Below are 24,499 nucleotides of genomic sequence, written 5' to 3' on the forward strand. Positions count from 1 at the left end.
TAGGACAGAGGGAATAAGAGGCTCCAGCTCCTCCTTGTGAAACAGTCTGACCATCCTCGGGTCGTCTCCGTCCAGAGGAACCTGCTTTGCCAGGTCTTCCTCCGATCCCATGCCAACAGGAGGCAAAGCAGAAGCAACTGCGTCCGCAGCCCCATTGTCTGGACCGTCCGAAAGCAGGGACCCCCGTAACTTTGCGACCCGCAGAGATGCTGCTATATCTAGGCGCTTGGCTACTTTCAGGGGCAGCCCCTGTGGTTTTCTCAAAGGCAAAGCACCACTCTAATGAGACTGCGAAGCTAAAAATGCTTTATGCATAAGTAAAACAAAATCCAATGAAAAAGTGTTAGAACTGGACCTCTCCCCCCCCCTGGGGAGTCGGGGTCTACGTCAAAATCGTCCTGGTCCGGATCAGAAGGATCTCCAGGACTGGTATGATAAGGGGATAAGGCTGGAAGAAGCTCCCCTGCCCCCATAGCTCGTTCCTGCGCTTCAGCAAATGTGCTCAAGATGGCTTCCGTTTCCGCGCTGAGGGGGAACGGGTCAGCCCGAGGCTCCTGAGGTGCCTATCTCTTTGCTGCACCTTGGGGCTTTGCTGAGCTCGCTGTCACTGAAAACGAGCTGCCTTCACCGCCCGGAAGGCAGCGTGAGCAAATGCCTTAACGGGAGATTCTTGAGGACTCCCCGCAGCCACGCAGGAAGATGGACACGGCATTTGAAAAGAAACATGGCAGTAGAGAAACAGCAGGGGGCCAGCAAATCAGCGAACACACGGCAAAACTGTACCCAATCCCTTCAGCACTGCAGCCAGTAAGAAAGAAACTTGAACAGGGTATTTTTTTTATTTTTTTTAAATCGGATCAGTGCCGTGGGAGGAGAGAGGGACCGGACCAACGGTAATCTCTAACCCCCGGCGCCTTACCTGCCAGGAGCCCCGCGGGGTCACCAACCCCAGCTCCTCCACCTGCTACCGGGGGGATGGTCCCGTAGAACCTGCCTACCCCCCCCCTGGGAGGATCTGAAGAACTTGTCCTGTCGACTAGTCTCAGACTCTCTTTTTTTAATTTTATTTTAAAGGGAAAATGCCTTAAAGCCAGAATCAGGGCAAGACTGCAGAATTTGCACCACCTCCATCTGCTGGAGACAGAGAAATACTGAGGGGATGCAGGAGGCACACCAGGATAAGAAAGGGTGCCCTTCAAGCTTTTCTCTGTCTCCATCTGCTGGAAGGGAGGCATAACCCACAGTCTGGACTGATCCGGGTACATACAGGGAAGCAAGATTCTCTGGTCTGATGAAACCAAGATTGAACTCTTTGGCCTGAATACCAAGCGTTATGTCGGGAGGAAACCAGGCACCACTCCACCTAGCAGTGAAGCATGGTGGTGACAGCATCATACTGTGGCAATGTTTTTCAGATGCAGGAACTTGAAAACTAGCCAAGATCAAGGGAAAGACGAACAGAGCAAAGTACAGAGAGATCCTTGATGAAAATCTGCTCCAGAGTGCTCTTGACCTCTGACAGGGGCAACAATTCCAACAGGACAACAACCTTAAGTAAACAGCCAAGACAATACAGGCGTGGCTTTGGCACAAGTCTGTAAATGTCCTCGAGTGGCCCAGCCAGAGTCTGTACTTTAATCTGATCAAACATCTCTGGAGAGCACTGAAAATAGCTGGCAAGACACTCCCCATCCAACCTGACAGAGCTTGAGAGGAGCTGCAGAGAAGAATGGGAGCAAATCCCCAACTCCAGGTGTGTCAAGATTTTAGTGTCATACCCAAGATGCCTCAAGGCTATAATTGCTACAAAAGGAGCCTCAAAGTATTGAGTAAAGAGTCTGAATGTAAAAGTGATTATGTCAAGTTTTGTTTTTGTTTTTTGATTTGCACAAATTTCTACAAACCTGATTTGTTTTATCATTATGGGGTATTGTGTGTAGACTGAAGAGGGAAAAATGCATATTATCCTTTTTAGAATAAGGCTGTAACAAAATGTGGAAAAAGTGAAGGGGTCCGAATATTTTGTGAATGCACTGCATTTGCTGCTTTTGACACTTAATCACCACCTAGACCTTGATATTTGGATTTTAGGACTCCATCCTGTCTTGGTTCTCTTCCTCTCTCTCCCATGACACTTTTAGTGTGTTCTCTGGCTAATACTTCTCTACCACCCCATTATCAATTGGTGTGCCTCAGAGCTCTGTCCTGGGCACCCTTCTTTCTATATACTAATTCCCTTGGTGTTCAGATATCCTCTTATGGTTTTCAATATCATCTTTATGCTGATTCCAAGATTTACGTCTACACCAAAAATATCAGGAATTCAGTCGCAAATATCAGGCTGCTTGTCTGACATTGCTGCCTGGAAGTCCCATCCCTACCTTAAACTCAACATGACCAAGAAAGAACTCCTTATTCTCCCTACCCCCATTAAGCCCACATCCCTTCTTCCTCTTTTCTCTATTTCTGTGAACAACACTGAAAGCCTCAGAGTCTCCTCAGCTCAGAACCTTGGGGGTCATATTTGACTTCTCTATACATATCCAAACACTGAAAAAATGTTTCTGTCTCTCTATCATCACCAAAATCCATCTCTTTCTTTCTGAACACACTACCAGAACCCTTATCCACTATCACTTCTGGCTTAGACTACTGCAACCTGCTCCTCACAGGCTCCCAGACAACCATTTATCTTCACTATAATTTATCCAAAGTTCAGCTGCACAACTTTCACAAACGTTGTTACACTCTTCTCAAGTCACTGCTTTGACTCCCTATCCATTTCCACATGGAGTTTAAATTCCTACAAGTCTTCACTCTGCAGCTCCTCACTAGCTCTCCTCTTTTTCTCCCTACACCCCTCCTGATGAACTCTGCTCATCAAGCAGGTCACTCCCATCTGTCCTTCACTACCACCCATTCCTGTCTCCATGGTTTTCGCCTGGCTGCACTGTATGCATGCAATAGATTTCCTGAGTTGGTGCATCAATCTCTCGTCTCTTACTTTATTTAAATCCATTCTAAAAGCCCACCTTTTAAAGGCTGCTTTTAAGTCTTAACCCCTGATTATCCAGCTTATAGCATTATTGATTTTAACTATTTTCTTAATAAATTCCCAGAGTCTTTAGCCTATGTGTTTGTTTTGATTAGATTGTAAGCTCTACCGAGAAAGGACTTATGTTTTTGTACAGTGCCATATATGTCAAGTAGCACTATAGAAGTGATAAGTAGTAATAACAGAGACCTGCTCTTTAAAATGTATTTCTCATATGTCCCTCTTAAAAAAAACAACCCACTGGTAGTATCTGATTTTTTTTTAAGTTTTATTTTGCAAGTGCTGTACAAATCTTTTAAATTTAGTGCAAAAAAGCAAGAAAACAAAACAAAGAAATATATACAGACACTGTACATGACATCTCTACTTATTTTTCTTTTGCAGCATGTCATCTGGCATTTTAACACACCAGTCTCTGTGGCTCCCGAAACAAGTGAGTTGCAGTCTCAATAGTCACCTACGTCACGGTTTTTTTTTTTTAATTTATAAAGTCTTATTTTTGGCATATACAGAATTCAACCAAAAAAACTGTCTGATAGCAGTCAGTCTCCAACTTCATTGCAAACCTCACTGGGTATTAGAACCTCTTGCCATGCCCAGTAAAAATCCATTAGAAATGTGTGCTTGCTGGGATTTGGTCTCCAATGCCGAAAATTAGGTTGGAGCTGCAGGGAAAGAGGAAGTAGTCGGACATCTGAGAAAAAAGATGAGATGAGATTCTCACATAGTGGGGTCTTTATAACGTCATTTACCCCTCCCCCATTCTTCCTACCTACATAAAATAGCCATTATACATCACCTCTCCCCCTTTTAATGTCCAGATCTCAAGAAGCATAATGCACAGCCTCTCTGCATATAAATTTTCCTTTATTGCCCCCCATCATAAATCATGAACAGCCTCCATAATTTCCAGTGTTCTCCCTTACCTCTGCAAGCTGAAGAACTTAAGAACAGTTTCTTAAAAGACATTTTCTGCATTGCCAAGATTGCCAAATAGCTATCAAACAGGCCGATACAGAAAAACACACGGGAGAGCCGGCGAGCGCCCGCTCTCTCGACTCGTGCACAAGGCCACTCTCCTGGGCTCGCGATTCAGGAGGTTGGCCTATGCAAATTAGGGCCCGCGGTAAAAGGAGGCGCTAGGGACACTAGTGCGTCCCTAGCGCCTCCTTTTTGACAGGAGCGGCGGCTGTCAGCGGGTTTGACAGCAGACGCTCAATTTTTCCGGCATCTGTTCTCGAGCCCGCTGACAGCCACGGGTTCGGAAAACGGACGCCAGCAAAACTGAGCGTCCGTCTTCCGACCCGCGTGCCGATTTTTAATATGATATCGCTATCATATTAAGTTGGAGGGTGTACAGAAAAGCAGTTTTTTCTGATTTTCTGTGCACTTCCCCGGTGCCGGACGAAATTAACGCCAGCCTTTGGGCAGGTGTTAATTTCTGAAAGTAAAATGTGCGGCTTGGCTGCACATTTTACTTTCTGTATCACGCGGGAATAACTAATAGCGCCCGCAACATGCATTTGCATGTTGCGGGCGCTATTAGTTTCGGGGGGGGGGGTTGGACGCGCGTTTTCGACGCGCTATCACCTCTTACTGTATAAGGGGTAAAGCTAGCGCGTCGAAAACGCGAATCCAAACCTGGGCTAACAGTGCGCTCCACCGGAGTGCACTGTACTGTATCGGCCTGATAGTCAGATAAAAGGCTATATATATATATGTCAACTTCTGGAGAGAGGAAAGCAAGCCTCATGAGAAACCAGGATCAAAAGCAGCTCACCCTCATAAGGTTGAAGGGGGTTAAACCCCAGGAGCACTTACTCCATCTTGTTCTCCAGCCCATGGATGGTTTGCTTATCCAAATAGCGGCAGAATAGAGATAGCAGGTTACTGGGAAGAAAGAGAGGCTCCACAATACACGTCTTTGAGACCCGAGAGAGTTCTTTGGCAACCAGGAACACCAGATCAGTCCTGCAGATACATACAGCAAGCACAGACAGTACGTGTACTGTTCAGTTCTTTCAGTGTACAAGGGAAGTGGACTGCTGTTGTCCATACTCTACCTGATACCTGATCTATTGCTGCTGCCTGTATAGAACTCACCATTTCTCATAATCTCCAATGCTTGGCTCCGTAGGGGTGTCTGACGAAAGCAGCCGCTCTCCCTGACTCAACAGAGAGTAAAGCAGTGAAACACCAAACTGTAAACAGAAAACAGAGAGAGAAGGAAGAATGTAGAGAGAAAGGACAATTAACTTTTAGAAAGGCTAGAACAGAAATTTATTTATTTATTTTTAATTTTTATATACCAGAATTCCTGTATACAATACAAATCAATCCGGTTTACATGAAACAATAAGTTGCCCTGGTCTGTGAGGTCCGACCGGGGCTTTTTACAAGGAACATTGAACAGAAACAATAAACCATTAAACGTTTTCGTATTTTAAAACCATAAGCGGGTTAAACTTTTTAACAAGGAACATTGAACAGTGACAATAAAATACGAAAACATTTAATGGTTTATTTAAGAAGTATTAGTTAAAAAGGGGCATTAATACAATGAAAACGCAAAGCTGTAGCCATAGCAATAAAGATGACTTCAACTGCACATGTGCAGGCTATGTAAAGATTTCAAAAGCTAGGTCTCCAAGTTCAAATGTAAGGGCTGATATAATAAAGTGTACTGAACATAGTACACTTTTCTGCGCTAAAATATCACAAATTTAATAATGGTTTTAATGCACAAAAAGGTATTAAAACATTTGTAAAAATGTGAATTATTTTAGTGAACCTTCCATGCAAGTAGCACGACATATTGTGTATTGGTGCTAATGCAAAAAAGTTAAAAATGCAATGTTAAATAACTGATATTATTGCTAAATTTTTAATTTAGGGTCTGAGGTTAAGTTTTAACTTTTTTCTATTGGAAATAAATGACATGAAAGAAAAAAAAAATCACCCAGATCTAGTATTCTCAGCTGGAGAGCATCACAGGCTCCCAAGCTGGAGAGAACCTCAGTCAGGGAACCTCAAGAGCCTCTTGGCAACACATCTCACCCAAACCTGGGAGCCTTAGAACCAAACACCTTGGGCCAGAGAGATTCTGACCCAAGCCCCTCTGAGGATCCCAGAGTAAGAGATTCTCTGACAAGGGAAGCCTGGGCTAGAGTACCACCCACCTCCAGCTCCTCCATCTACCCACCCAGGCCCACCCCTAAATACACCCTTTTCTCAACCTCTACACTTAAGCTTCCCTTCCCTCTACAGAATATTCCTACACCACCACAGGACAACCTTGCCGATTTAATGCACACCACTCTTCATTCATAGACAGTCATTTAAAAAAAAAAAAAGACTTCAGTAGCGCTTGTGTTTAGTCTAGCCCAAGGCTGAGTTAATTGATGAAAAAGTTTGAAGCAATTGAGTAGTCGTCATCTCAGGCCACCTTTTTTTCTACTGTTTTGATACACAAATCAGATTATAATCACCTCTTTCCTTTTCTGTGGAGATGAACTTGCACCTTATTGTATACCACTCCCTCTGACTTCTGCACCCAAAATGCATAACTATGCATTCTTTAGTACTGAAACTTAGCTACCAAGCAATTATCCCTCTCTTGAGCTTTTAGATAGATTGTGTTCAGTATCAATGAACACATGAATTTCTCTAGTTTTTTTTCCAAAAGCGATTGCTAAATATTCTAGTGTTAAATTAAACAAGTATGAAAGTGTACACACAGATGTGGAACTAGTATCCATTGTCAGGACAGGGGGTGGGTTTTCACTATTTTAAATTGAACAGTGTTTAGATTGAGTTAAAACAGTTTCAATTATATTAGCAGTATTAGATGACGAATTGTTTAACAGCTAGCACAGCATGTAAAGCGGGTTAAACAATGAGTTTGTTTATTTTTTTTAATCTGACATGTAAGTCAAAATCTTTTTCCAGTTTCTGGTTTTTTATGTCTGTGGTCTTGTCTGTGAAGCAGGTAAGGTGTAAACTGTGTATAAGGCAGTTCCTGTGGTTTTTTTTTTGTTTATTTGTTTTTATAGTTTTTATTTAAACTGACAACCAACACAATCTTCATGGAACTCATACCTAGTAACATATATAAATAGAAAATATGGACAGGAAGTGACGTCATGCCCCTATATGGATGCGTGAATAGAGAGTTCCCAATTAATTAATCTTTTATTAATTAATTCAATTAATTGAATTAATTGAATTAATCTCTATCCATCTTAGCCCTCTCTCCAGCTAAAGTGTGACTTGCTGTGTGTGCTAGAAGACTTAAAGATGTCAGCATGCAAGAAAGCAATAGATTTAAAACATTTCTCGTTTGCCTCTACAGTGGTGCTTGAGGAGCAAAGCCTGATGGGGGCAGAGCCTAAAGGCAATGGCACTGAGGAGATAGACTGCAACAGCAGAGGCACAAAATAGCAGATGCACAGCTATGATGCCCAGAAATACTGATTTTCAAATTTGGTTCTCAGACTTGTGAAAAGGCATGGGTTCAATCAAAACGGAGATTCTGGCCACATTGCCGAACTCAAAAAAGATCTCATGGGTGTGGTACGAGATTTGAGAGGACAGAAGGACATCTGGATGTGAATGATGCAGGTCTGTAGCAGCTTCACCACATAGTTCCGCGACTGCAGAAACCATCAGGAAAGCAACGCATGCTGAAAAGGGCACATACGTGCCCTTACCAAAAGGAAAATTTTCTAATGTGGCAGCCATCAACCCCAAGATTTGCAGTTAAGACCACACGATTGGACAAACAGAGTTCGCAAGGATCAAACTCATACCATCTTCGTGCGGATCCAAGACTCTGGCAGAAATACTCTGCCCTGCCTTGTATTGAATCAAACCCAGAGATACTCCAGTATATGAGATGGCTGCAAATTGCTTTTGGTCAGATGCATCACCTAGCCTAGTTCCTGTAGCAAGGAAATCACTCTGTGGGAAGCGCAAAGACTCTCTTCCATGTTCTTGGTTCAAATCAACCAGTTGAACAGATAGGGGTGAACTAAAAGGCCCTCCTTATGGAGGGCCACCACTACCACCACGACCTTGAAAAAGGTCCTGGGTGATGTGGCTAGCCTGAAAGGCAAGGCCTGAAACTGGTAATGATGATCCAGACCCGCAAACTGGAGGAACCAGTGATGTTCCTGACAGATGAGAATAAGCAGATATGCCTCCATCAGATTCAGAGACATGAGGTACTCCCCTGCTTGTACTGCCATTATGACAGCGTGCACCATTTCTGTCCTGAAATGTATGACTAGTAAAGATCTGTTGATGCCCTTGAGATCCAGTATGGGTCGAAATGACCCTTCCTTTTTTTTGATGACAAAATAAATAGAATAATGGCCCATATTTTTCTGCAATTTGGGAACGGGAATCACCGCTTTCATGTGCAACAGCCTTTAATGTTGCTTCCACTTCTACCCTCTTCTGAGGGGAGTTGCATGGAGAGACCATAAAGGCATCCAGAGGAATGCAAAGAAATTATAGAGCACACCCATCCCAAACCACTTCGAGAACCCATTGATCTGAAGTAATCTGGACCCATCCATGATGAAAACAGGATAGATGGCCACCTATCTCCTGTACAACAGGTGAGCCTGCAAACCTTCATTGGGAAGGCTGAGGGGCTCCACCTTAGGTACAAGATTGGACACGGCACTACCAGATTCATGACAAGACGCATATTAGCCCGAGCTATGAAGGCCACAAGAAGATAGAAACAATTTGTAAGTTAATTGTCACTGCCTTTTGAGGTCCTATGGGGCAAAAGAACAGAGACTGGTCGAAAGGGATGGGATCTCTGGGAAGAACCTCCCTTATAAGGCAGAAACGCCGTAGACTCTAGAGCATCCAAGCTCCAAAAAAGATCGGGCAACGGGTTTCTTGTCCTTTGGTAAAATCGAGAGACCTGGGTCTCTCCCCATTTACTTGCCATTTTTTCCAATTCACTGCCAAACAAAAGCAAGTCCTTGAAGGGCAGCCTGGTAAGACTGGACCTTAGAAATAGTATCCGCAAACCAAGTCACAGCCTGCATCAGCTAAAGCGGCAGTCCCTAGTTCCACCATAGGTAAAAGATTGGGACACGGTTACTACCAGATTCTTGACAGATTCATAGTAGCCCAGCTATGAAGGCACAACAAGAAACAATTTCTAAGTTCATTGTCACTGCCTCAAAGGCTTGCTTTAGGATAGCGACAATCCTTCTACACTGAGCATCCTTCAGTGCTGCACCTCCCTCTTCCTGAATGGGGATACATTTTGTGACAGAACACACTAAGGCAGGGGTCGGGAACCCATGGCTTGCGAGCCAGATAAGGCTCTTTTGAGGGCTGCATCTGGCTCGCAGACAAGTGTCGCCACACTTTCCCGCTGACCCAGCTGCTCCCCGGTCCTCCTCCGCCCGGGCTTAAAATGCTGTCAGCTCGGGCGGAACGCGGCAGGACAGCTGGAGTCAGCGGCACCGGCATGGTCTCTTCTTCCCGCCCCCCCGCGGCCCGGAAGAGGAAGTGGAGAGTATCGGGTGCGTGCGCGGCAAGAAGAGGCCACGCTAGTGCGCTCGGCATCGGCCCGAAGAAAAGAAGACTGCAGCGCGGCTCGGAGGAGAAATGAAGAGGTTCAGCCGCGGCCGATGGGACTCCGCCTCCGCGAGGGCTGAAAATGAAGAGGTTAGCGTTGGAGGAGGCTGCTGCTGCTGCCGCGAGTTCCCAGGGTGTGGGTGGGGGAGAGAGACACATTCACTCTCTCTCTCCCCCACCCCCACCCTGGGAACTCGCAGCAGCAGCAGCAGCCTCCTCCCAACGCTAACCTCTTCATTTTCAGCCCTCGCGGAGGCGGAGTCCCATCGGCCGCGGCTGAACCTCTTCATTTTCCTCCGAGCCGCGCTGCAGTCTTCTTTTCTTCGGGCCGATGCCGAGCGCACTAGCGTGGCCTCTTCTTGCCGCGCACGCACCCGATACTCTCCACTTCCTCTTCCGGGCCGCGGGGGGGGCTGTGTGTGTGTGTGAGAGAGATCGCATGTATGTGAATGATTGAGAGCCTGTACATGCGAAAGAGAGTATGTCTGTGATTGAGCGCCTGCCTGTGAGAGAGAGAGAGCATGAATGTAAGTTTACGATTGGGAACCTGTATGTGTAAGTTTGTGATTGAAAACCTGTATGTATGAAAGAGTATGTGTGTATGATTGAGATCCTTTGTGTGTGAGAGAAATCATGTGTATGTATGATTAAGAGCCTGTGTGTATAAGTAAGAGAGATATCATGTGTGTCTGTGTGTGATTGAGAGCTGATTTAGGTGAGGGAGCACGTGAGTATGTGATTGAGAGCCTGTGTGTAAATGAGAGAAAGAGAGGACATGTTTGTAAGCATGTGAATGAGAGTCTGTGTATGAGAGATAAAGACAGCATGTATTTATGTGATTGAAAGCCTGTGTGTGTGTGTAAGCGTGAAAAGATAGACAGCATGTGTGTAAATGTGTAATTAAGAGCCTATATAAGTGAGAGAGAAAAAACGTGTATATGTGAGTACTGAGAGCATGTGTGTATAGGTGTGTCATTGAGAGCCAGTGTGAGAGAGAGCGCTGGTATGTGACAGAGAGGAGAAAGTTCCAAGCAAACCACCCCACCTCCTGCTAATTCAGAACAATCTCAGGACACCTGGATATCAAACGTTCCCAGGTATGCAGAGCAAAAAAATTTTTGTATCCTTATTATTTTTCATTACTGGGTCTTTGTGTCTGCTATTTTGAAATATTTTGTTGGTATCTGGAAATGTTTTATATGAGTTTTTAATTATTGGATATTCCACTCATCAGCTGTTTCGAAATATGTTCTTTTTGTTAGTACAGTTTTACTGCTGATGATTTTATATTTCTTGATTTGTTTTATAAGGATGGGTGATGTTTCTTTTTTCCTTTGTTACACTGCATTCAGAGACTCTGGCTTGTTGCAGTTTCCAATTCAGTTTTTTCTGCATGCTTCTTGTTATGCGTTTTGGTCTCTTTATTCCTTATTAGGTGAGGGTCAGCACATGTGACTCAGGTGAGGTTTTCTGCTGGCGTGTAGTTTCTGTGTAGGACTCTATAGCAGCCTGACTTGGTCCGTTTTCCTAATAGGAGATGTATTGGTGTCTTAAGGCCTGGTGTAATATTTTCAGAGACTTATTGTACTTTAAAAGTGTGATCTTACATAAAATGCACACATTTACTTGTATTTAGTTTTAAACATATTGTATGGCTCTCATGGAATTAAATTTTAAAATATGTGGCGTTTATGGCTCTCTCAGCCAAAAAGGTTCCTGACCCCTGCACTAAGGCATCCACATTAAGGAAACATAACTTCTTTCTGGCCTGTGGATCCAAGTGGTATAAACCCACCACAATGCATCCTCCTTAAAAAGGACTCCTCTGGCACACTCCATTCCAGATCAACCAACTCCTAGATTGCATCCAGGAAGGCAAAGAAACAAGCAGCCTTGCATAGGGTGATCAAAATGGGATCCTTCTGCATCCCCAAGGAGTCAGTCCCAGCCACTCCAAGGGTCTTCAAGATCTAAGAGATAAAGCTCAGCAAGTCATATCTATGAAAGAAATGGAGAAAAGTTCTTTATGACTTCAAATCTGGGGAAATGTCCCCTTCCTAACCAGGAGAGCCACCACCATTGTCGTCTGTATTACCTTGATCCACCTGCATTCAAGCCTTGTCAGACTGTACTGTGCCACGGCGCTTGACCGTGGAGACAGGTAGAGGAGCATTCAGCATACATGGACCTACCCTTAGTAGGTAATGCAGATTCAGAAGACCAGCCCTGAAGAAATGTCTGAAATCCCTGGAAGAATTCCACCCAGGAAAAGGATGACTGGTCCATTCCAGGCCCCATAGGCCCAACCTGAATCAATGAAGAGAAGGGATACCCCCATCGTTTTGCCCTTGGTCCCACTCCCCTTAGGCTGAGGAGATGGACCATTGCAGCAAAATCAGGTGGTGGTAAATCTCCCAGAGCATTCAGGCAATGCTGACACAGGCTTAAAGAAATCTCCCATTAAATAGCCCTGATGTGGCATGCAGCACAAATAGCTAAGCACTTAGGCTTCTTTATCATGGGAGCCATGGATAAGAACATAAGAACTTGCCATACTGGGTCAAGACCAAGGGTCCATCAAGCCCAGTAATCCTGTTTCCAACAGTGGTCAGTCCAGGCTACAAGTACCCAATCACTAAGTAGATCTCATGCTATCGATGCTAGTAATAGCAGTGGATATTCCCTAAGTCAACTTGATTAGGAGCAGTTACCAAACCTTTTTTAAACCCAGCTACACTAACTGCACTAACCACATCCTCTGGCAACAAATTCCAGAGATTAATTATGTATTGAGTGAAACATTTTCTCAGATTAGTTTTAAAGGTGCTTGTTAACTTCATGGAGTGCTCTGTAGTCCTATTATCCGAAAGAGTAAATAACTGATTCACATCTACCCGTTCTAGAACTCTCATGATTTCAAAGGCCTCTATCATACCCCCACTCAGCCATCTCTTCTCCAAGCTGAACAGCCCTAACCTCTTTAGCCTTTCCTCATAGGGGAGCTGCTCCATCCGCTATCATTTTGGTCACCCTTCTCTGTACCTTCTCCAGTAAGAGTTTAAGCGTGCAGACCAGCAAAATCTCACGCCTAGAGTACCTATATGTATCAGCCGCACCATAAACGGATGCACAAAAAATGTGCATCCAAGCACATGCACCTAGACCACTCATCCAACTAGACACCCAAACATTTAGTACTAACACTAAGGAAAATGCACAAGATGTACAACCAGAAGAAAGCATGCCCAAATGGGACGCACAAGCGAGAACAAACGCATAAATGGATGCACAGGCCTGAGCCAATGGCCCACAGCAAAAGGCATTATGAAACTACCTCGCTGCCTTCCACATTGACAAAAAAGGGAGAAGCATGGGAGCAAGGCAAGCCAACTCACCATGCCTGCACTACCTCATCTCAGTCCTCCGCAGAGATGTGAGCAGGACAGCCGAATGCAGAGGAACCAGATCTTTTCACCTTTCTTCTTTTCGTTGATTTTTTGTTTTTTTTTCTCCAAATAAACTTTTACCTGAGTTCAGCCCTCCCTGGCTGAGAGCAGGAACGGGTCCCAGTTACGGGGGGAGATGACTAAAGTCTTCACCACCGTGCCTCGCTCAACCTGCAACCGCTAATTAGAATTTAAATCCATGCCATTCAAGGCTACCAAACCGAAGGTTCTCTACTGAGGGCAGGACACACGATATCACCTCAGGAGGCAAGCAGTGCTATATAGACATCTTGTCTTTCCGACATCTCCTTTCAACCTTTTTTTTTTAAACTCATAGGCAATCCCCCGAAGAGAAATGCATGGCCGCTATCTGCTGAAGAGAGAATACTGGCAGGCTGTCATCAGGATGGGACTATATGGCCATGACGTCAGCTTTTGCTCAGTCTCCATCTGCTGGCAGAGGTGCATAACCTACTCATTGGGACTGACCTGCCAAACGCTGAGAAATTTAAATTTTTTGGGTATATTCATTTCAATTATTTTTTGAGCGGGGAGGGGAAGGAAGAGAAAAAACACCTCCAAGAGAACCTTGGGGCCCAGGCTTACCCAACTGGGATAAGGCAGGCCCCCATCCAGGGTCTCCCTGGCCCCTCTTACTCTCTCCCCAGGGCTGGCAGAAGCACTAGACAAACTTAGTGGGGGCCTACGGTAGCAAGAGCCAGCATAGTGATGGTCTCATGGCGGTGATGCAAATAAATTGGATGGGGGTGAGTGGGCGACTGGCATGCTGTGCAGATGGTGCAGAAAGAAGACAGCTGCTGCTTCTGCAGTGGCAGCTCCGCAGCGACCCTTCCGTCCTCACCCGACCACCGGCTCGAGTCAAAGTCTACATAATATTCACGTCAAAGTTTGACTCGAGCCGATAGTCGGGTCAGGTGAGGACAGATGGAGGCTTCACTTGACTATCACTTCAGTGGCAGTCTCCATTGCAGCCCCCATGGAAAAAGGGTAAGTGGGGATTAGGGAGGAGGTTCCCAGCCCAGCAAATGTTTCTGGGCCCAGCTCAACCCAGCCAGATAGGCTCAGTCCCCAAGGCTTGAATGGGAGTGGGTGGGTTGGGAGGAGAGGACCTTTATGGTTTGTTTGTTTTTTTGGTAGGGGGGTGGGGGGGTGTCAGTTTAAATGTTTTGTTCAGTTTGGGAAAACGAACCATCCCCCTCCCACACAAAAAATGAAAACAACAAACTAGAACAAAGTGTTATGCTGCACGTCCCTAGCGATTGGTTAAAAGGTAGGAAAAAAGTAAGACTAAATGGGGCAGTTCTCAATGACGAGAAATGAATAAAGGAGTACTTCACAAATCTGTAACAGAACCAGTCTAGAATATATTCATTAATGAATTGGAAAGAAGATCAATGAGTAAGGCTATCAAATTTGCAGAGAACACAATTATAAAGGGAGGGAAGGAAGAGGTGGAGAAGAAGCTTGGAAGCAATAGAATGGGGTGTTGAGTCTTGGTCTGTGGAAATAAACCATAGGGATGCCTTATTTATTTATATGCAATAGCTCTAGGTGGCTTACAACCAACATACAGTACATACTAAAACAAAACAGATGTTCAAAATTACTCTACAGAAGAAATGAGTGACCCAGGGCAAAAGGGATTTGTATATACAGCACTGAATACGGTTTTAGCACATGCACACCTATTCTAATTATGACCTCTCTACATAAAAGGAGGAGGATCAGAAATAATTTAGAGCTAGGACATTTTGTTTTGGAGCCTGGCAGTTTCCTCCTGCTCCACGGGAATTCCAGTTCTGTTGAAACCAGAGCTGGGATTAATCACCATGATCTTTCATTCACAACTACCTGGGGATGTTTTTCCCTTGTATCTCCCCTTCTGAATCACTTAGGCCTTGGCTGTGGGCCATGTGCCAGGATTTTTCCTTGAACTCTGCAGTCATAGGTCCTAAATCCAGCCACTAGGTGTCATTGTGCAATGACTGATACTTCAGCCCTCCAGCATCCTAGCTGACCTTACTACTTTAAATTAAGTATAGTCTGAGGAGTTTAGATGTTAAAGAGTTTAATACAGAAATAATTGTTTTCTCCTGCCCCTTCCTCCCCCATCCCCATTCATAACCCCAACTATTTCGTACCTGGTTCTGGAAAGCTTGTGCCAGTGGCAGGTCCTCCGCATCAGACACGGGCTTGACCAGCTCCTGGAGAACCCCAATGAGCTCAGTGAAAGCCAGACGGCAAATCACGGTATTCAGAGGCTGGTAGAGGACAGGAAGTGACTGGAGAGCATAGTATGCGAGAGGGAAACACAGTTTGGCCTTGATTAATGGTGTATGAAGTAACGATACAATCTTCCAACTGCCACCGACATTTTATAACAATCCATATGAGAGCCCAGAGCTGCCACCTGCTGACTTATTCCAATCCAACTACTGCTGCCAAATTCAAAGACTTGTGACTAAGTTATATAGAGGACAATTTACAAAGCCTGGCCTTTGAAAATTGCCCTCCTCTGCCTGGCTAAAATTAGGTGCAGGCTTCCATAGCATGTATATTTATCTGAACTGAGGGGAGGCATTCCCAGGCTGAGGAAAGGGCAAAGTAGGGAAGGGAGAAATTTTATCTGTTAATTTCCTTTCCATTAGTCCTGCTATATCAGTATAGGCTTTGATAAGTGGGTTGTTTCCCCCTACCAGCAGCTTGAGGCAAAAAATAGTTTTCCTCATGTAACAGTCATCACTTCTTAGGCTGGTGCCATGCAGTAGGAATCCAGTAAATCATATCCAACATTCCCCCCCCCCCCCCAAAATAACATTTGAAAGAACCTGAGAAGACGACTCCCTATGGCCTAAGATCAAAAGAGGGAGCAACAGTAACAGCATAAAACCAATACCAACAACTTTACAGTCTATGCATCAGAATGACAAACTAGGCTGGAGCGGGGGGAGGAGTCAAGATGGCGGCATGCTAGCTTATCTGCCCTGCTCGTGGAAAGTTTCCTCTAATTTCTTCCATCTTGTGTTCCCCGATATACCTCCAAAAAGGAAAGGGAAAGTTAGGGTGTATCCCTCAACACCCTCGATTCCCACGGGGCAGCGTACCACACTGCAGTACACAGCAATCCACCCAGAATCAGAGGTGGCGATTATCCCCGCTGGTGAGACCGGAAGAGGAACCTCCGTCTCATCTGAGGAAGTTTCTCTCAGTCCCCCTGCCTTGAGGAAAGGGTCGGCGACTTCCTCACAGAGTACTCCAGGGACGGCGCTTGCAACTAATGAGCTGGTGAGCTCAGACACAGTTGCAGAGGGAGCGACCGCGGAGCCTGTGAGTCAAACATCAGCGACGATGCAGGAGAGCAAGGTCCCTACAGCCCAAAAAGGTATGCCTCAATCAGTTGCTACTGGTAATTGTGCCAGTAGTTGGGAACTACTGGCACAACTAGGGTCTGCTGTTCAAAACTGCTCAGTTTAAATTGCTGCACGTGCACAAAAAATGGATGCTTTTTCACAAGAATGTAACTCCCAATTAGACGATCATAAAAATCGGATTCAAGGATTGGAAGATGGATTCAAAAAAGGGCTGGAAGTTCAATCCACTGTAATTCAAGAGCAACTCTTTTTGAATAGGAAAATTGAATTTATGGAAAACAGTGAGACGTTTGAATCTCAGGATATTTAATTTTCCTAACGTGATCGGTGAACAGCCTTAGAAACACGTTAAGGAAGTATATGACTGAGGTCTTGAAGATTCCTTTAGAAAATTTTCCATATTTCAATAGGGTATATTTTTTACCTTATCGGCACTCTGAAGGAAGAGTGGAACACCACCAGTTGGATCTGGGAAACCTGACGGAGTTTCTGGAGTCATCTACTACTGAGATATTAGAAAGAGCTACCCTATTAATTTTGTTTGTTTATGAGCAGGACCTCAGTCTAGTTATGCGCAGTTACTTCCAACATGGGGGTTAATTTCTATGGGCATTTTGTTCAGATATTCCCAGACCTAGCTAAGGCCACTCAGGAGAGGAGGAAAGGCTTATCATCGTTACGTCAAGAAGCCCAGTCATTAGGAGCTACTTTTCCATGTAAATGTATTTTGAAATTAAATAATGAAGTTTATGTATATTTTTCCCCTGAACAACTTAAAATGTTTATAGATTTGCATAAAAGGATGCTCCTAGCCTCTTCTCCACAAGTAAGCTCTATAACCCAGAAATAAAATAAAGGGTAGATGGGCATGCTATGCAATTTTCTTTAAAGTGATTTGAAGTGATATCATGTATAGCCCTATGTTTTTGGTTATATTATATTATAAGTTATTTGTATTACATGTTCCTTGTACTCGCCCCAAAGCGACAGTTCAGTTCCTATGTAAACCGGTGCGATATGTATCCTATACAGGAACATAGGTATATAAAAGTTAAAAATAAATAAAATGCTGTTTTTCAGCTGTATTTAGTTCCTCATTTGTTTCTCCCTCTGTTTTTTAAATACTTGTGGTCTATTATATGATGATAGTTTTCTGGAATGGAATTATATTCTAATTTAGTTTCTTTTTTTTCTGTATAAAGTACTAAGGCTTTGTAATCATTGATTAATTAATAATAATTAAAAAAAAAAAAAAAAAAAGAAAGAATGACAAACAAGCCTGACTTCTGAAACCATAGAGCCTCACTTCCAAGGAGGGACCTGGACTGGTGTAGCAGGACTAATGTAAACAAAATTAACAGGTAAGAAAATGTCTCCTTTCATCTCGTCTTGCTACACAAGTCCTGTCCCTGACTCAGGCGGGCGGAAGCGGGCCTAGCAGAACATCAGGCTGGTAATGATTCACTCTACAAATGTCGTCAGGGGAAAGTGTCAATACCTCTGCTCAAGATGCAGACAGCACCCTAGTGGAGGGTGCCCAATCCAGATCTGGAGATGTTTTTCCCTTAGGAGCATAAGCCAAGACAATAGCCTCTTTAATCCAGTGAGCCAAAGTTGCCTTAGAAACTGCTTCCTCCTTACACGGACTCCCAAAAAGAACAAAATCTAACTTGCAAAATGGATTAGTCAATTCCAAATACCGAAGGAGAGCCTTTGAAAAACCAAGTGACATATTCAGCTCCACACTCTTCCCAGGAAAAAGCTGGGAGAGAGACACTGTGATGAATATGAAAAATGGAGTTATCTGCTGAAATGATAAAAAAAAAAGGGTCCAGACAAGACAAAGCTTGGAGCTCCGAAATCCACCTAGAGGAACAGATTGCTACTGAAAAGAACACTTTTAGTGAAAGATCCTTTAAGGAGACCTGCCTCAAAGATTCAATAAGTGGTCCTATTAGAGCCCCGAGAACCAAATTGAGATCCCGTGGCGCTCCAACCAACTGAAAGTGGGAGGGGTGGGAGTTGTAATCTCTTAACCCCTCTAAGAAATCGAGACACATCTGAGTGAGCTGCTATAGTCACGCCCTCCAGTTTGCCTCTATAACAAGATACGGCTGCTACCTGAACCTTCAGGGAATTCAAGGCAAGTCCTTGAAGAAAAGCCAGAATACATGGAATTGTTGCTCGCAGGAGGATTCCATTCTAGATTTGCTAAAGGCATCAAACAAATATCAAACACAAATGTAAGCCAGCGAAGTGAAAACATTTCTGCGCCTTTAAAAGTGGAGAAATCATGGAAGAAGAATATTACCTTCTGCATAGCCGCTACTGCTCAAGAGCCAGGCTGTAAGACAATGAATCTGGATCATTCGTGAGTTAACAATCCTGGCGATCCTGGGAGGCTCAGAGGTCGTTCCACCTGAAGATGCATATCCATGAATCAGGATCTGCGTAGCCAATCTGATACAATCAGAATGAGAATTGCCTTCTACCTCTGTCGCAATCTAGTTATGAGAGCCCACAAGGGAAGAGAGTAAAGCAGCTCCTCTATAGGCCATGGCTGTACTAGAGCATCAATTCCCAGAGATCCCTGCTTTCTTAGCTGGCTGAAAAAGCGACAACTTTGCGTTCCAGTGGATTGCCATCAGATCTATCTGCGTACAGCCCCACTGGCAGCTGACCAATCAAAAAGCCTCCCCATTCTTCAGGATATAGAAGGGACCAATAGAGTCCACCCACACGTTCCCTGCCTGGCAATATGAGCCACTGAAAGCATTTGCAGATGCTTTTCTGTCCGGGTAGAAAAATCATCTCCACCGACACCCCCCAAGCTCTTTGTTCCTCCCTGTCAATTCACATATGCCACTGCAGTCACATTGTCCGAGAGAACCGGAATGGCTTTCTTCTGAAGCAATGGGAGGAAATGAAGGAGATCCAAGTGGATAGCCCTGGTCTCCAGCTGGTTGATAGCCCAAGAGGCCTCTTCCAGATCCAGTGTCCCTGAGCCACCTGATTCTGACAATGAGGGGACTCGCATTAGTTGTCACCAGAACCCAGGTAAAGTAAAGTAATCAGACTGACACACCATTACAGATGCGATAGAAGCAAGCACCAACACGGACTCCTGAGTGGATGGACCTGAGGGAAGCTGCACTTTGTAGTCCTAGGCTTGTGGAGGCCAGTGGGCCAGAAGAGAAGGTAGAAGTGGTCACATGTGAGCTCTGGTCCAAGGAACCAAACTCAGCGCCACTGCCATAAACCTTAGGACCTGAAAGTAATCCCAAGAAGTGGGAACAGGGAGCTCCAGTAATTATGGACCTGCATCAGCTTGGCCACTCATTCATTCATAAGGAAAGCCAGGCTGCTCAGTGTTGAAGTGTGCTCCCAAGTATTCCAGGGACTGCGTGGGCTGAAGCTTCTAAAACCCGAACTACTTGGCTGGACATACAAACAACCTTTTGATGCAACTTGGCCTGGATCAACCAGTCATCCAGGTATGGGTGGATCATGATGCCTTCATCCTGGAGGGCTGCAGCCACCACTACCACCTTGTTGAAAACACTGGGCAGGACGCAGAGCAGAATGCAGAGCAGAAAAACTTCTGATCCTGCATGTGGAAATACGCAAGTACGCCTCTGACAGATCGAGTTAAATATACTTTCCCTGTCGACCAGTGGGGAGAACCATGCGCAGTGTGAAAATGGGTAACTTACAAGCTGCAGTTTACCCCTTTGAGATCTGAAATAGGATGAAAAGACACTGTCCTTCTTGGGCACCACAATTTAAATGGAGTAGCGACCTTATCCCCCCCATCCAGAGAGTAGAACAGGAACTACTGTGCATAGGAGTGGCAAACTCAACAACAATTGGTGAATCGCCCTCTGTTTGACCAGAGAGAAACAAAGGGAGATCATAAAAACCTTGTGAATGAGCTATTGAAGGTTCAATGCATATCTGGAGTGAATAATTTCTAATAGTAATTGATGTGAGGTTTTATGGGTCCGCTTCCTGAATCAGGAGCGAATCCTCATGAAATGAGCCTGGAAACCCTGGAGGAAGGATCTGTTTTGGACCTCTACTTTCTGAAGTCACAAAAGGACTGACCCCGGCCTCTTGGTGCCTGAACAGTGAGGAAGAACCAAGACTGTCTACCTGGCCTGTAATAGCTGGAAGCTCTAAACTGTCCCTGACCCCTGCCAGGCCTATAGAAAGGCTGGCCCTTGTCCTCTGGGAGTCGTTGGAGCCCAGAATTTTCGTCAATTGATCTGGATACTTGCCAAACAGCAACCTACCCTTGAAGGGCAGTTTTGGGCCATGAATTCACAGCCCAATTATGCAGCCACAGCAACTGCTGAGCTGCAGCTGAGAAGGCCACAGACTGGGGAAAAGTCTGGAGCAAGTCATAAAGAGCATCAGCAAGAAAGGTGGCAGCCAACTCCATCCTCGCTCTCCAAGAACTGCTGAATCCAACGAAGGAGTGCATGCACCACCAATTCAGAACAAACTGAGACCTGGACCACCATTGCCAAACACATAAAAATTCAAGGGCTGTTCCATCTTGCAATCCAGAGGATCTCTTAACAAAGTACCACCTACCACTGGGATGGTGGTGTGGCATGTTACGACCATAACTAACGCATTCATTTTCTGAATCTGAAAAAACTTCAACAGGGTACAACCACTGCAAAACCATACTCCCTAAAGCACAGACTCATCATCATCATCTCTTCCACCTCAGAATGTAGAAAGTGATAGTGGACTTCCTTTTGCACTTAATGATGGGATCCCATACTGGGTTCTCCTGAGGCTTTATCTCATCCAAGCGGAGACATAAGAGCACCGACTGTCTCACCCCTATGGAACAAATGGATCACTAAATCTTCCTCTGGACTTGGGAGGGCCACCCCCTCCATCAGGGAAGCCCAGCTATCTGCATCTGCATGTCCTCTGACCCCACAGGGTCCTCCTATGCAGGCCCCAGTGTCTAAATATCCCCCTTTGCTCTCTTTGGAAGGACCTGGGGAGACAAAGCAGGAGGAAAAATCTCTGATGCCTTCTCTCCTTCAACTGGTGGGCCATTCCCAGAATTGGTAAAGGCACAGAAGGTTTTTTTTGTGTAAAAAAAAAGACAAAGAACACAAACACTAGGGAAACGTCCCTATGGTTCTCCAGGGAAGCCATTACCATCGGGCCTGAAGGAAGAACTGCAGGAACTAGAACAGGGAGCGCCTCAGCCTCCTGAAGTGATCCAGACACGCGCAAGGAATAACAGTCCTCTCTCAGCCACCACACAGTGTACCCCGCAGGACCCCCATCGTTGTGCACAGCCAGCTCTCCATCCCCCACAGCAACCAATAATTGCAGGTCAAGAAAAACACAGCACCTGCCTCCCTGGAACCAGACCTGCAAAGCCATCTCCTCCCATGCTGACACTCACTGCAGTCAGCAGCTTAGCTAAAGAAAATGCCAGGCTGAACCTTATTTATTTTTTAAAGCTTTAAGAGGTCTGGCCCCAGATGCACAGAGAGAGGTAGGGGATGAAGGAGAAATGGGGGTGGGGATAGAAGAAAAAGAATAAACAGTACAGAAAAATCTTCATCTCCGAACACCCTAACTCTTTCTCTTTTAAAATGCTGTTCCTCCACCCCAGCTAAAGGAATATTGGTTCTTACCTGCTAATTTTCGTTTCTGTGGTACCACAGATCAGTCCAGACTCCTGGGCTTTGTATCCCTGCCAGCAGATGGAGACAGAACGTTTTACTGACACTGCTACGTAACTAAGTGTGCCATCTGCAGTCCCTCAGTATTGACTTGTATCCAAGCCAAGATTTAAAACCTACAAAAATTTAACAGTCTACCCACTTTACAATGAACAGGAGAATGTTGACACTGTAGCCAACTGGAAAAACTCTGCCCCAGACTATAAGTAAATCAAAACAGCAGAGAGAACTGGTAACAACTCTGCATTATATACAAACCAACAGAATGAGCGGTTGACCTTCCTCTCCCTCCTTTGGGTGGGTCTCTGGACTGATCTGTGGCACTACAGTAACAAACATACAGGCCGATACAGTCGGAGCGCACTGTTAACCTGCTCTTGGATGCGAGTTTTCCCTTACCCTTTATTCAGTAAGGGGAGGAAAACGTGCGTCCAACCCATGGCACCTAATAGCGCCCTCAACATGTCTTGAGGGGCTTCTATGCCATTGTGTGACTTGGTACGCTTGTGGAGTGATGAAGCTCCTGTCCCAGCCCCCAGCTACGGTGGGACTTCACAGGGTACCTTAGTACCCTGGCTTTTTGTTGCTTTTCGTGCTTTGAAGGTTTTATGCAGCAACAAAACAAAATTGGAGGAGAAGGAGTCCATTCAAGTCCTTTCCCCGTTCCTCCTCTGAGGAAAAGATCTGCGCTGCCTGCACGTTGCCCTCCCCCCCTCCAGAGGCAGCAGGATGTGGCGAAAGAGGTGGCGGAGAGCTCTCCTCCCCCAGGGCAGCCTTCTCCTGCTCCCTGAATGTTCGCAGTAAGGCTTCAGTACCTCACTGAGAAGAAAAGGGTCCTGAGGCTGCCGCAGCAATTCTGCCCTCCTAGGGTCCCTGCGTGCTCTAGAGCTGCCGAGATGCGATTTTGCCAGAATCAGCTTCCCTGAAGAGCCTCCGGTACAAACTCCGGCCCACAGGCCGCACCATGCAGCATGATCCCTGAGCTAAATTAGGATCGGGGCCTGAAAAAAGAACCAGCGCGACCAAGACAAACCCCCGGGAACTCGTAGGAACTGAAAAGGATGGCGAAAATGGCATCAGAAGGAAGGCGGGCCCAAAAGAGACGGCTAGGCTGGCTCAGACATTAAATCACCTCAGCATTGTTTTGTCCTGTGTGCAGATCTTCAGAGGGTGAGTGAACCAGGTTCCCCGGTATCACCCTCAGCCACGGGCAGTTACAGGGCTCCCAACCCTCTGCTCCAGAGCCTCTGTTACCAGGGGGGATGGCCCCACTAGGACCTAACAACCCCCTGGGAGGCCGAAAGAGTTATCTTCTCAAGATTCCCTAAGGAACGAATACCAGCAAAACTAAAAACCTAACACTAAACCCAGACTAAAGGTTTTGCACCTCCACCATCTACTGGAGACAGAAAAATACTGACAGACTCTAGGTGGCATCTCAGGGGTATAGGACTGAGTCCGTTAAAACTTCTCTGTCTCCATCTGCTGGAGGGGAGGCAAAACCCAGGAGTCTGGACTGATCCGGGTACGTACAGGGAACAAAGATTCTGCCGCACAGCATGGTCCTGACCGCATATTCAGTGCCGAGTGCCTCACCAGCTGCACGCGTCCAAAGGACCACCTGTTGCATCTCCTGCCCTACCTCGGAATGATTCCCGGCACCCAGCTCAGGAAGTCCTAGCACTCGCAGTCACTGACGCCCAAAGTAGTAAAGAGCCTCTCTGTTTTTTGTTTTTTTTAAACTTTAGCAATGGAGCAAACCCCAGACAATAATAAATATCCCAGGATACTTCCCTGCTTCTTCTGAGGCTTGGACTCAGAACTGCCAGCAGGTCATCAGGCTGTCTCATGCGGGCTGAGGGATCTGGATCACCAGATGTCTGACCCATGGATTCCCAGACAAGAGTTAAAAAGGGTCACCAGCCCCCTGCCTCGACCAGGGAGAAGAGCACCACCAGAACCTCACAACCTCCCCAGACTGCAGGTTTTGTACCATCTACCATCTGCTGGAGACAGAAAAATACTGAGGAACTGCAAGTGGCACACTTGGTTATGTAACAGCATCAGTAAAGCTTTATCTGTCTCCTTCCTTCTGCTGGAAAAGGTACAAAACCCAAGAGTCTGGACTGATCTATGGTACGTACTGGAAACTGGGGGCACACCAACAGGCTCACACTTCTGGGTGAAACCAGTGGCCTGCCCCAAGGTCTGATCCCAGATCCAAACAACAAGCTGCGGTACCACCCGGTCCTACTGTTTGCTGGAGGCAGAAAATACTGG

The 24,499-nt window shown here is 45.6% G+C and overlaps 1 protein-coding gene across 5 annotated transcripts in view; it reads right to left on the reverse strand.

Moving 5' to 3' along the window:
* Positions 1–3,467: 3,467 nt before the first annotated feature.
* The window catches only part of PATL2 (PAT1 homolog 2), a 197,933-nt gene continuing 176,901 nt past the window's right edge, over positions 3,468–24,499 (reverse strand). For 2 of the 5 annotated variants that reach the window (XM_029606759.1, XM_029606756.1), the window contains 4 exons: positions 15,270–15,410; positions 5,159–5,256; positions 4,877–5,026; positions 3,468–3,749 (listed from right to left, as the gene is read on the reverse strand). In XM_029606759.1, the coding sequence (XP_029462619.1) occupies positions 3,710–3,749; positions 4,877–5,026; positions 5,159–5,256; positions 15,270–15,410 (429 nt within the window). In that variant the 3' untranslated portion in view covers positions 3,468–3,709. Of the gene's footprint in view, positions 3,750–4,835; positions 5,027–5,158; positions 5,257–15,269; positions 15,411–24,499 lie in introns of all 5 variants that reach the window. The other 3 variants (XM_029606758.1, XM_029606757.1, XM_029606760.1) reach the window with 3 other exon arrangements.

This window comes from Rhinatrema bivittatum, chromosome 6 (genome assembly GCF_901001135.1).
Source record: "Rhinatrema bivittatum chromosome 6, aRhiBiv1.1, whole genome shotgun sequence".
Taxonomy (NCBI): domain Eukaryota; kingdom Metazoa; phylum Chordata; class Amphibia; order Gymnophiona; family Rhinatrematidae; genus Rhinatrema; species Rhinatrema bivittatum.